The sequence below is a fragment of the Sitophilus oryzae genome, unplaced genomic scaffold, assembly GCF_002938485.1.
Source record: "Sitophilus oryzae breed Bouriz unplaced genomic scaffold, Soryzae_2.0 scaffold_1067_pilon_pilon, whole genome shotgun sequence".
In the NCBI taxonomy this organism is placed as follows: domain Eukaryota; kingdom Metazoa; phylum Arthropoda; class Insecta; order Coleoptera; family Curculionidae; genus Sitophilus; species Sitophilus oryzae.
In genome coordinates, this window is record NW_022145690.1 from 610,437 (window position 1) to 624,484 (window position 14,048).

Consider the following 14,048-nt stretch of genomic DNA (forward strand, 5'->3'; position numbering starts at 1 on the left):
AAATTTTTATAGAAACATAACACAATTGCTTGTAACTAAATAATAATGTTTTCAAAGATCACTTATACTTATCATTTATATACCGGGTGCTTCTCAAAACTGGCTCACTCTTATAACTTGTTTATTTTTTCAGATGAAAAAACGAGATTTGGTATGTTAGTATACGACATAAATTAGGATTAATTGACGTATATTCAATTGTTTTTGATCACTTCCTCTTTCACCGGAAATTAATAAAACGTTTGATTTTTAAATGTCAACCTCGGTATATTTCTACTTTATGCGATAGAAAATGACAATCTAAATAGAATGACATATCATATGTCAACTTTTGACATTTTCGCATAATATGGTTTATTTGAAATTGTAACATACGGTACATAACGACAATTTCACTCGAAATATCAAGTGTTTGGTACAAAATTATTCGTAAAAATTCTTTTTCCAAATATGCAAATGAGCCACTTGTTCCATTTGAAAAAATTGGCATAGGATTAAAAATATGATTTGGGCATTTTTTAACCCACAAGGACAAGACACGAAAAACATTAGACGATCAAATCTATTTTTCCAAGGCTCCTTGTTTAAAAATTAGTATTTTAAACACAGCCATGGCACTCTAGATTAAAATTTAAAATACGATTTTTTGAGCAAAAATGTCAAAAGTTGACATATGATATGTCATTCTACTCATAGTGTCATTTTCTATCGAATAAACCAGAAAGAAGAACCTACCGTCGGTTCCATTTAAAAATCAATAGTTTTTCGTTGAAACAGAAAGTGACCAAAAACAATTAATACGTCAATCAATCCTAATTTACGTCATATACCAATACACCAAATTTCTGTTTTTTATCTAAAATTAAAAAGAGTTATAGGGTGAGTCACTTCAAGATGTACCCTGGTATAGAAAAACAACTGCGGGACTAAGATTGAACGAAGAGAAGAATTTGAAGTACCTTTACGTGAAATTTTATTTAAAGTAGCATAAATATATTCTAGCTGTTGTGTTAACATATTAACTATTGGGGCCAGGTAGGGTATTTCCGCTCCTCGGTTTCAATATTTCCCTTCGCCGGACCTGGTGGTCGGGGCCTCTTGGGCCCGAATTCCTCTGTATCCGCCACTGATATGCAAAATATCTTTCTAGAATCATGAAATCATCCGGACGGAGCATACGCGTCCATGTGAAACTGTTCATATAAACTATGGTACTTGCTCGTTGAAACAGAAAGTGACCAAAACATTTAAATACGATCAATCAATCTAATTTATGTCAAGTATACTTAACATACCAAATTCCCGTGTTTTTATCTTAAAAGAATTAAAGAGAGTTATAGAGGGTGGGTCACTTTCAAAGATGCACCGGTATAGAAAAACAACAACCACCGGACTAAGATTGAACGAAGAGGAAGAATTTCGAAGTACCTTTACGTGAAATTTTATTGTTAAATAGCATAAATATACTTGAAGTTGTTGAGTTAACATGTTAACTATTGGGGCCAGGTAGGGTATTCGCCCGGTTTCAATATTTCCCTTCCGCCAGCCCTGGTGGCCGGGCCCCTTGGGCCCACCTCTGTATCCGCCACTGATATGCAAAATATCTTTCTAGAATCATGAAATCATCCGGACGGAGCATACGCGTCCATGTGAAACTGTTCATATAAACTATGGTACTTGCTCGATGTCGCGGACGCTCCGTCGCATGTGAAAGCGCTGTCACAGACATGATATCATACATATTATATATAATTCTGATTAATAAAATTTTTGTTTATTTCATCGGAGGTTTGTTTGTTTCTTATCTGACAAAAATATCGAGAGATAACTTTAATTGGCATTAAACAGCCTGCCACAGTTTTGATATCAAAAGAAAAAATCAGTGGCGCAATATGTTTTTTATGAAAAATATTCCAGTGATAAACTCCATATGCGTATGACACGATATGACATGATATCATATGTCAACTTTTGACATATACGCTCAAAAGCAAATTGTATTTTAAATTTCAATCTAGAGTGCCATGACTGTGTTCAAAACACTAATTTTTAATCAAGGAGCCTTGGAAAAATAAATTTCATCGTCTAATGTTTTAGTGTCTTCGTATTGACTTGGTATTTCGTGTTAAATTGTCGTTATGAACCGCATGTTACAATTTTAAATAAAACATATTATGCGAAAATGTCAAAAGTTGACATATGATATGTCATTCTACTAAAAGTGTCATTTCTATCGAATAAAGTAAAAAAATACCGAGGGTGCCACTTAAAAATCAAAAGTTGTGTCAAGTGACAGAAAACAATTGAATATGTTAATCAATCTTAATTTATGTCATATACTAACATACCAAATCTCGTTGTTTTATCTGAAAAAATAAAAAAGTTATAGGGGTGAGCTACTTTTGAGACACACCCGTATATCGAAAAAAAAACAGCATCAAAGACGGTTGAGAAATGACAATCGATGATAATTTTAACGAGGTCAATTTCTTGACGTCATTTACTAAAAATTGACATAAAACTTATGAAAAATTAACGCTACTTATAGAAAGATAAAAAAAGACTATATTTAAAAAAAATAATTTTAAACTACACCATTTAAAAATCATTTCACTAAATATAAGAAAATCACAACCTTTTGGCAGTAAGTGCCATTAAAAAATAAAAAAAGATTAAAGGCTAAGTAAATGACGTCTATAGTCTGTCCAACGAGAAGATCCTTGACAGTGATAGATGTGTCTGTCATTTTAATTTCAAAGTAGTTTACTTTATTTTACAAAGAAATAAGTTGGTACAACTGGAACGCATAGCAGGAAATTAATATATGTATTTAAAATTTGAAGTAACTTCAAAATATTGTGAAAAAAACTGTATAAAACTGAAAAAATGTAATCGAGTTATTTTATTTAATAAAAAACGGTATGTGTTAATACACCTAATTTATGTGATTCTTCCTTTTCTTTAGCAAAATATGATTTATAAACCATATTTTCCTAATGTAGCGATTGGAATAGGATATGCAAAATTAAGATATTTAACATTTATTTTCCAGACAAAGCATAATATAGTATTACAGATTAAGACATACCAAAAAATATAAAAAAGAACTATTTCTTACTTTCAAGCTTTATGAAACTTCCTCATTTATGATTATATTTATCAATATAAACTTATGTACAAATACAAATTTGTAATATTCCGCAGGAATAAATAAAACAACATAAATAAATCAAAACTATTTTATTAATAATAACACTTACCTTAAAATTATATACCTCTACAGGTTGATTAATTAACTTAAGTTTTTTTTAAACCAGTACCTTTTGACATTATTTTCTGCGGTACTAGAATCCATTATTTACCTATCGTGTGAAGTCGAAATTTATACAGCTTATAATCCCAGTTTTAGTATGTGTTTAGTATGGCCCTCATTGATAGTAACTTTATTGGGGTGTGTATCTGTATAAGACTTTCTGCCTGGGCATCAATTATTAATACCATAAACTGTGCTCTGGGTTCTACAGTTAATTTTCCTCGCCGATTTTTTCCTCCGCTTGACTTCAAAAGACACAAAACACTCACAATAACACGAATTAAAACGCATCAAGAAAAATCTGTAAATGATAATTTTAATTCTAATGTAAATATATAAATAAATGTTATTAATATTACAATTTTATATATTCAATTTATATATTATTCAGGGTATTTGACAAATGTTGTCACAAAATTAAATTATAACCGTTATAATTTGCTTAGAAGACTTTTGACAAACGTCAAAAATCTAAAAACAGTTCATACGCATCGGCGTCCGTTTGTCGTTCATCGTTCCGTCAAACCAATAAAATTGAAATACGATCTGTCATTTTTGAAATAAACCAATAAAACTGGTTAAAAACAACAAGTGACGATGCATCACGAATTTATATTTAAACCCATCCATAGTTAACTTAAAAATTATTAGAAACTTTTTTTTAGTAAAATAAATAGATTGGTATGGGACGTCATCTGCTTTTCTTCTGTCATCGTCTGTCGAAATCTTACCTGAGAAAAAAAACAGAGTATAGAGTCTAGGGCTTCACCTCGCCAAATTTATCATCGATTGTAATTTCCCAGCCATCATTGACACCGTTTTTTTTTCGATCGTATGGTGTTTAGTTTATAAAGAAGGAAATAAAACCATAAAGTAAAATAAAATAATTTTATTTACAATTATAATACTTCTATTATCACATTATATTTAGAACACCACGGGCGTCATATAAATAAATCTAATTAAATCTAATGGTAAAACAGTATTAATAATTACCTTTAGAACAATAATTATATACAACTTATTTTTCTCATTTTTTCAAATGGTTTTTTCTGTAACAAAACGTTAATTAATCATTTTGATTCATTAACATTGTGATTATTATTTTTTATAAAAAATAAATTTAAATATCATAGATTAACAAATAAATTATTTATATAATATTTGATTTTAAGAGTTAATTTATTTAAACTTTTAAGATTATGCAACCCAAGAAACAGTAAACAAAATATTGCAATAAAGGTGCGTCGAATTTCAGTTCTTTTTGGTCAAAATGTTAAGTAGTTGTGTTATTTTTGACTGGATGCCACATTCATTTTGGCACTGTAAAATATGATCTATGAAATATGATGAATCTATTTTCGTTAGTTTCTTATAAGACGCTTTTTTATATTCGTAAAAAATTATTGTAACATTCACATAATCCGTTTCTAAAAAATAATTTAATAAAAAAATGTGAAAATAAATTCAATACCCTGCCAATTTCTTTCACTTATCCTATTATTTCCGACCTTTCTTAAATTCGTTAATAGTTATTTTTTATACAAGACGATAAAATGGTATTTTGTCGTCTTGTATAAAAAATAACTATTAACGAATTAAAAACTCCCGAAATTAATTCACTCGCGATTTCATTTCTCGTGAATTAATCTCTTCGGTCGACGATAATGCAATTTTTTCGTCGTGTATAAAACAATATTTTTTTCCATAGCGAGTTACGATTTAAAAAATATTCAGAAATTATTATTTCAAGGAATTTATTACGAGTAGAAAAAATATTGTGCTGGGTTGGCGTTGGTTTCTATGTAATTTGACAAATAAATAAAGCTGTCTCTTTAGTTGTCAGTTTTGAGTCAATATTTTTTAATTCTCTTTCGAGAAAACGAAATAAGTAAATTACCAACAGATATTCAGGCTGACGCGACAAACGCCATATCCAAACTGCATCCATTTAAATCCGGAATATCTTATGAAAAGGAATACAAGAGAAGAAATAAAGTTTTTGGTAATTGTTGCATATATGGTTTTCGGCTATTTTTGGATTATATAAGAAAATTTTTAGATACTCACATTTTAATGTCCTTAGAGATTGCAAATATGCTGGGGGAGAAGAGAAATTGTGTTTCAACCAAACGTATACCAAAAGTATTTTTTCAACCAGACAAACTTACGGGACCGGGGAGCGAATAGGGGTGCTGGGCGGGGTAAAAACAATATTCTGATTAAAGATACTCATAACACAACCATTTTACAATCCTTTAATTAAGCTTTTAATGTAAAATTTCTTCAAAAAATATATGAAGAACTGTTTTATTCAAAAATCTATGGCAGGTTACATTGAAGGATATGCTGACAGTAGTGAAGGTTGAATTTTGACAAACATTGTGAATTGATGCATAGTTGCCAAATCAGCTAGTAAAAAAAGGGAAAAATGACGTCATAGGTTCTAAAATGTTTTTATTTATATTTTTACTTACTTTAACATATTGGCTAAATCGCCACCAGCGCCAGCGGTATAGAGAATTTCTTAGTTATAGCTCTAGCAATGAAAACACACTGAGCGTTTTGGTTGGTTTGGTTTTAGTTGGTATTGTTTTAGTTGGTTTGGTTTAGATTGGGTTGGTCTTGTTTGGTTTGATTCTTTGTTATTTTTCTTATTTTACCAAAATTGCATTTTTCCTCAACTCAAGCTCTTTATGTTTGCCTTAACAGCATTAGAATAGACACTTCAATTTATAGAATATTATTATTATATTTTTCAATGTTTGTTTTATTTAATTTAGTTTGATTTTTGCAATAGATATAAAAATTTTAAAGAAAATTCAATGGCACTGGCAACATTGCTTTCCCTTTTGTCGGTGTCATGTCAAATCAAGTGTTAAAGTTTTCATAACTAATTTTTCTATATTTGTATGTCATATTTTACCCAGTTTGTACGCTTATACCCCGCCCAGCACCCCTATTCGCTCCCCGGTCCCGTAAGTTTGTTTGGTTGAAAAAATACTTAAAGAAACACAAGTTCTCTTCTCCCCCAGCATATTTACAATCTATAAGATCAATAGAATGTGAGTATATAATTTTTTTTCCATATAATACAAAAATAGCCGAAAACCGTATATGCAACTATTACCAAGTTTTTAACCTATCCTTGCTGTTAAAGTATCATTTAATCAGGTAATGAATTATTTAAAATTGATTTACCCTTGCGGTCAAAGTACTATTTTATCTACTATTTTTGATAGATATAAGGCAATTTTAATAGTTGCTATGGAAAAAATAGTATATTGTTTTATTAGGAGTAAAAATGACAATTTTTGTGGCGAACGTTTGATTTTACAGGCGAGACACAAAAAGTCATTTTTACTCCGAATAGAACATGCTTTCAAACGTCACAAATAATTTTTTAAACAAAACAACGTTGCAAATTATATAAAAATATGCAAAATTAAGACCTTGTAAGTAATTATATATCGAGAAACTATGGTTAAGCTCGTTCAATTTGACACTTTGTGTCAGTTTAATAATATATTTTCGTACTTTTGTGCTTAGGCGTAAAAGTGCTTCACTTTTATGCCTAGGCGTTAAAATGACGTTTTTGTATTGTCAATCACGTCGCAAAAATTAATACTTCTGTGACGTTTGAAAAAAAACTGATTTTCTTTAAACAAAACTTAGATGTTTTTTTTTTCTAAATCACAGTTATTGAACTCAATGTTTTGAATTTTCATTTTCGTAGGCCATATTGACGACCCCGCCATTTTCTGTATGCTTGTCCATGGTTTTCCTAAAACCATTCAGAATGGGTGATCCAACTTGGACTTCGATGGGTGCTATGCTGTAAACTGCCACGTCTGGAATGGAATGGTCCAATTTGGATACGATTTCTTCATCTGGTTTACCAGCAGCAAGTTTGGCGTCTTTTCTATGCTGAAGATAGAACCATCTGAAATAAATATTAAATCATAAATAAGCAGATTTACGAGGATGTTTGAGGGCGATAGACAATATTTCGTTTTAAGAAGGCGTCTCAAAAGTGGCTCACCCCTATAATTTTTTATTTTTTCAGATAAAAAAATGAGATTTTGTACGTTAGTACATGACATAAATTAGGATTGGTTGACGTATTCAATTGTTTTTGGTCACTTCCTGTTTCACCGGAAATGATTTCACCGGATATTTAAATGGCACTTTCGGTATTTTTTACTGTAATCGATAGAAAATGACACTCTGAATAGAATGATATCATATGTCAACTTTTGACGTTTTCACATTATGGTTTATTTAAAATTGTAACATGCAGTTCAGAACGATAATTTGACTCGAAATACCAAGTGTGTGGTACCAAATTATTCGTAAAAAATGCTTTTCCAAATATGCTAATGAGCCACCCTCGTTCCATTTGAAAACATTGAGATATGAATAAAAAAAGAATTTGGGCATCTTTTAACCGGCCAGGATAAGACACTAAAACCATTAGACGGTCATATCTATTTTTCCAAGGCTCCTTGATTATAAATTAGTGTTTTTAACACAGCCATGGCACTCTAGATTGAAATTTAAAATACAATTTTGTTTTAAGCGAAAATATCAAAAGTTGACATATATGTATGTCATTCTATTCAGAGTGTCATTTATTTCTATTAAATAAAGTAAAAAAATAGCGAGGGTGCCATCCATATAAAACAGGAAGAGACCGAAAAAAATTGAATACGTCAATTAATCCTAATTTATGTCAAAAAATAAAAAAAATATAGGTGTGAGCCACTTTTGAGACGCATCCGGTATACTAAAATAACACAATATTTACTGAGATTCTTACCCAAATATAACAACTGCCGGTGTTGTTAGAATGCCACCCAATATGAAGAAGGCTCCAGGCATGGACTGGATGGTAGCTGCGTATGTTGCACTGTACATAGGTCCATAAACTAATGGCATTAAGGCTTCGCAGGCACCAAATAGAGAATTCAATTTTCCTAAAATAAGACATTATACTTAAATAACATATTAGAAATATTATCTTAATCATATTATACATATACACATTATACACCACATGGCAACTTACTTATTGTTGATATGGCGTAAAAGTACAAAATGATCAAAAAGTTTTATCAAATAGTGTGCTGTATATGAAAACCAGTTCTGTGTTTAATTACATTCAATTTGTTGTCAAAGTCAAACCCCGCTTGATTATAAACTTTTAGATCATACGGTGTATTTAGAAAAAAATTTACGTTGAATTCAAAATTTATTTTGTATACAGGGTCCGGCAATAGTGCGTCGGGCATCTGGCGCTCCTAGAATAAAAAACTTGGAAATTTTGTTTTAGTGTAAACCTAAAGTATGTACAAGGATGTATTACAGGAAAATATTTTAACTTGTATAGGGTGGCTCAAAAAAGTGAGTGGATCGGGATGATTTTTTTTAAATGGAACACCCTGTATATATTATTGCACTTTTGGCTTCCTTTCAGATCACTTTACATAATCCTAAGATATGAATAAATACATTTCGTTAGTTTTAGAGATATTAATAAATAAATAAAAGAATAATATTTTTCAACATTCATTAAAAAAAGATATTACAAATACAAGAATTGTCTTGAAATCAAAACTATATTAGGTATATACTTTAAATGGTCTATACTTAATTTTGCTATAAATATCGTAATGTTAAATCATACAGGATGTTCAAAATTCTACGCCGAACTTAAGAAAATAATTCTTCTTTGCTTTTTTTAAATGGAACGCCCTGTATATTATTTTTTTGGTAGATGAAGAATTAAAAATTAAAACATTTTTTGTATTTAACGTATTTCAAAATGTTTAATGGTTTCGTATATACAGGCAGTATTATTTTATAATGCTCTCTCAACGGTAAAATACGAGAGAAAAATCATTGGGTGGCTTGGATAGAATTTTACTATGAAAAATGCCATATCAAAATATACCCAAGTAGCATTTGGACGTTATCTAACGTCGGGTATACGTCGCGTTCAATAAACTCGACGTCGGGTACCAACGTCAGTTCGACCGCCTGACGACCCTTATTTGCACCCTGGGGAATACAGATTCGGGTCGCCTCGACGTCGGTATCTGACCTAATAGGGAATGTAATTCTACCAATTACCAACGTCATATTACGTTGGATTTTAGTCACTTAAAATTCGTCGCTAAGCACTTACGTTACGTTTGGTTTCATATTCGCTACCAAGAATACATAAAAACCTAACCAAACTACCTAATTACAAATAGATTCATAATCACTCCTCGAACAGAACTATAAGTGCCTACCTAATTTCATATTATAATAATTCTGAATCATTAATCCAGACATCAGTTTTGTCAACGGAAGTCACTTTTTTGATATATCTGATTAAAATACTCCGGAAAACAAGGAGTGCCTTCAAAAGTAGGTGGATTTATGAAATAAAAATATCTATAAAAAAGTAACTCGCAAAATATTTTTTTTATTTTCTAGCTGGTTTAATCATAAAACTGTACTGTGGTTCCCCCCAAACTCAACCTTATCAATATTATTCTACTAGAAATTGGAATGTGAATATAAATTTTACAAACAAAAAACGATTTTAAAATGGCTGACAATCGGATACCTGTTAAGAATGGCGGATTTCTGTGTCCGACTTAATATGAACTACCAATATACCAATTCCGACCGGGTCTCCAACATTAGTCGTCTCACACGACCGAAGTCATCAAACCGGACGACCGGCAATCGTATTATGACGTATATAATTCCAACGTACGCTACGTAACCTCACTTTGCGTATCAGAAATTTGTGGATTTGTGCAACTATATTTTAGTTTTGGTTTTCTCTTTAAAAGAATGGGCAGCCACTTTTTTAAGATAGTATATACAAAATTTAAAAGAATTGGAACCAGTACCTCACATGTAGGAGGGGGATGGGGTCTGCTGGTTGCCTAAGCTAAAAAATGAAATTAAGATGCACCAGTGTAATGCATCATCTCTTCCGGATAAAAAGCATTCGTGGGTGGAGGGAAGACATCACTACTAGTATTATTATTTTGCAAAAGCCTCGACCTCTTTCTGTAAAATGTAGATGAATGTCTAAATGCCTTTTTAGTGTTTTTTAGGCATAATAATAAAAATTAAGTTTGTTTACAAAAACTTTTTATTAGGTTATGTTCATGATGTTTATTAGGCCGCAAATGCTACTTAATGGGTTGTATTTACGGACGTAAATAGAGATACGTAAATTAGGTTAAAAATATGAACATAAAATACAACAAAATATAATTGGACGTTACTTTAGGGATTATCAATGAGACGTATCCTATTCGGACAACGGGTAGACGTCGGGCTAGTTCAAGTATAGGTACGTCGTGCAAGCCAACGTTGGAACGACGTTGGGAAATTAATAAAAATGGTACGTTGTATTTTGTACGTCGACAGATCGTTGGATTTACCGACTCGGATCCAACGACGTCGCTTTTAATAGGAAAGCGACGTCACCAGTCGTATCACCAGCACCCGACCTAAATTTGCACAAAGTCTGACGTCGCTTCAGGTCAGATTTAGTTCGAAGTCAGATAGATGCTACTTGGGTAAAGTCGAGAATATTTGCAAAACCGTTAAAATTTTTGAAATACTCTAAATACAAAAAATATTCATTTTTTAATTCTCCATCTATTGAAAAAATAATATACAGGGTGTGTGTTCCATTTAAAAAAGCGAAGAAAATTTATTTTATATTTTAGAAAGTTTGGCGTAAAATTTTGAACATACTGTATGATATACGATTACCATATTTGTAGCAAAGTAAGTACAGACCATCTAAAGTAAATATCTAATATGGTTTTGATTTCAGGACATTTTTTGTATTTTTAATAATTTTTTAAAGAAACGCTGGAAAATATACATTTTTTATTTATTTATTAATATCTCTGAAACTATGGGAATATATTTACTGGTATCTTAGGATTATGTAAAGTGATCTGAAAAGAAGCCCAAAATGCAATAATAAACAGGGTGTTCCATTTAAAAAAAATACATTCCGATCCGCTCACACTTTTTTGAGCCACCCTATAGAAGTTAAAATATTTTCCTGGAATACATCCTAGACTTTAGATTTGCACTTAAACAAAATTCTTAAGGTTTTTATTCTAGGAGCTACAGATGCCCGACGCACTATTGCCGGACCCTGTATAATATGGTCTAATTCTAATTTTAACCGATATTTTAACTTTTAAGAAATTATTTCAGGCTATGACCTATAATTACTTACCCAATTCGTCCGAAGGTACTAGTTTAGATGCTATCGATCTCATAGCGATGAATGAAGTGCCATTTAAAATTTCAACAATTGCACCTGAAAAAAATATATAAATTTATACCAATTTTAGAGATTCTTATATTATTCTTGTAAAAAAATGTGGTAAAAATGCCAAAAATGAGCCATATTTTGTTTTGAACTACTTCAAAATGAGTAAAGTGTGCGTGACTGAGTGTGATTTTTTTTAATTCTACCCCTGTATATCGTTTTAATTTTTAAGGTAGAATTATAAAATATTTTTTTTTATTTAATGCGTTTTGAAATTTTTAACGGGTTTGGTTCTTTCTTGAAATTTTAAAATAACTTTTTTTTCAAATTTACCTACTAATGACATTTTGTCTTGAATGTTACTGCGGAAAGAGCCGTAATATACTGTATGATAAAAAAACGGCGTCTAGTTGGCTGGGAAATGACGATCGATCACATTTCTCATATGAATTTGCATATAAAATGATACCGATTTTCATTTCATAGCCTTCGCTGACGCCTTTTTTTTCGATCATACTCATGTAATAATATTATTATAAATATCTGCTAACTAGATATACTACATATACAAGATGTTCCCGTTAAAAAAAGCCAAGATAAATTACTTTATATTTTAACTAGTTTGACATTAAATTTTGATAACCCAAGTACAATTTCCGATTACAGTATTTATAATTAACTAAGTATAAATTAATTCTAATCACCAAAAAAGGTGATTTTTCTTATATTTTAGGATTTAAGGCGGACTCTTACGACTCGTGTACTTAGCAAGTATTTTTTTTTGACATACAGTGTTCAACGGGAGTACCGGCGTAGCTCTTATAATAAATAATTTAAGAAATTCTGTATACCGGGTGCGTCTCAAAAGTGGCTCACCCCTATAACTTTTTTATTTTTTCAGATAAAAAAACGAAATTTGGCATTTTAGTATATGACATAAATTAGGACTGATTGGTGTATTCAGTTGTTTTTGGTCACTTCCTGTTTCACCGGAAATGACTACAACTTTTGATTTTTAAATGGCATCCTCGGTATTTTTTTACTTTATTCGATACAAAATGGCATTCTGAATAGAATGACATATCATATGTCAACTTTTGACATTCTCGCTTAATAAAAAATTGTGTTTTAAAATTCAATCTTAGAGTGCCATGGCTATATTAAAAACACTAATTCTTCATTAAGGAGCCTTGGAAAAATAGATTTGATCGTGTAATGTTTTTAGTGGCTTGTCCTGGCCAGTTAAAAAATTTTCAAATCGCATTTTTAATTATAACTCAATTTTTTCAAATGGAACGAGGGTGACTCATTAGCATATTTGGAAAAACCTTTTTTTACGAATAATTTGATACCACACACTTGGTATTTCAGGTCAAATTTTTGTTACTAACCGCAAGTTATAATTTCAAATGAACCATATACGAAAATGTCAAAAGTTGACATATGATGTGTCATTCTATTCAGAGTGACATTTTCTATCCAATAAAGTAAAAAAATGCCGGAGGTGTCATTTAAAAATCAAAAGTTGTAGTCATTTCCGGTTAAATCGGAAGTGACCGAAAACAATTAAATACGTCAATCAATCCTAATTTATGTTATATACTAACATACCAAATTTCGTTTTTTAACTAAAAAAATAAGTTATAAATAATAAAAATAAGTAATAAAAGTTATAGGGGTGAAGCACTTTTGAGACGCACCCGGTATAAGCTAGACACACCGTGTTTAGATTAGTTATTTTGGTTTTTTTATAAATGCTGCAAAATATATTATTTATTTATTTCTATAGAACTATTATTACAAATGTAATAAAATTTAGAAATATATAAAGTGACTAGCGTGTACCCGCGACTTTGTTCGCGTCGAATTAATCATTTGTCATGGTGATGATAAAGCAAAGCATGGCAGTTTAAGCAGAATCGTGATTATTCAATAGTCATATTTTATGAAACACCCTGTATAAATTTTTAAAAAATCTAAATCTAAAATCTAAAATATGTAAAACATTAAAATAAAATATACGTGTTTAAGAGATTTTCCGAAAAACTCACCGGTTTATAAATAAAAAATATTCTAATATTTGAGGGGTGGTTTCACCCCTTTAGAATTCGAGTTTCGAAAAATCCCTTCTTATCGAACCTCTACACCCTAAAGGCGACGTTACACGGTGCCAGTAACTTGTTCAAGTCACTAGAATCCAGTACTGGATTTTAGTACTTGTTGTGTATAGACAAGTATTCTAGTACTAAAATTTAGCGCCAGGTTTAGCTATGATTCCCGTCCAGCGAATAGAAAGCAGTCCTATTTACTGGAGCAAGTGGCTCTCCTACTCCCACTAAAATCGAAAAAAAAAACCTGTGTAAACACACTTTTTAGTAGTCATTCAAGCATTTGGTTTTAGTGTTAGTACACATTAAAAAGAATTTCGCT

General features: G+C 30.8%; 1 protein-coding gene across 2 annotated transcripts in view; it reads right to left on the reverse strand.

Annotated features, from left to right (window-relative positions):
* Positions 1 to 5,734: 5,734 nt before the first annotated feature.
* Positions 5,735 to 14,048, reverse strand: part of LOC115879386 (proton-coupled folate transporter) — a 109,297-nt gene continuing 100,983 nt past the window's right edge. For both annotated transcript variants that reach the window (XM_030896180.1, XM_030896191.1), the window contains exons 7-9: positions 11,583 to 11,666; positions 8,133 to 8,289; positions 5,735 to 7,256 (exon numbers count right to left, since the gene is read on the reverse strand). In XM_030896180.1, the coding sequence (XP_030752040.1) occupies positions 7,022 to 7,256; positions 8,133 to 8,289; positions 11,583 to 11,666 (476 nt within the window). In that variant the 3' untranslated portion in view covers positions 5,735 to 7,021. The remainder of the gene's footprint in view (positions 7,257 to 8,132; positions 8,290 to 11,582; positions 11,667 to 14,048) is intronic.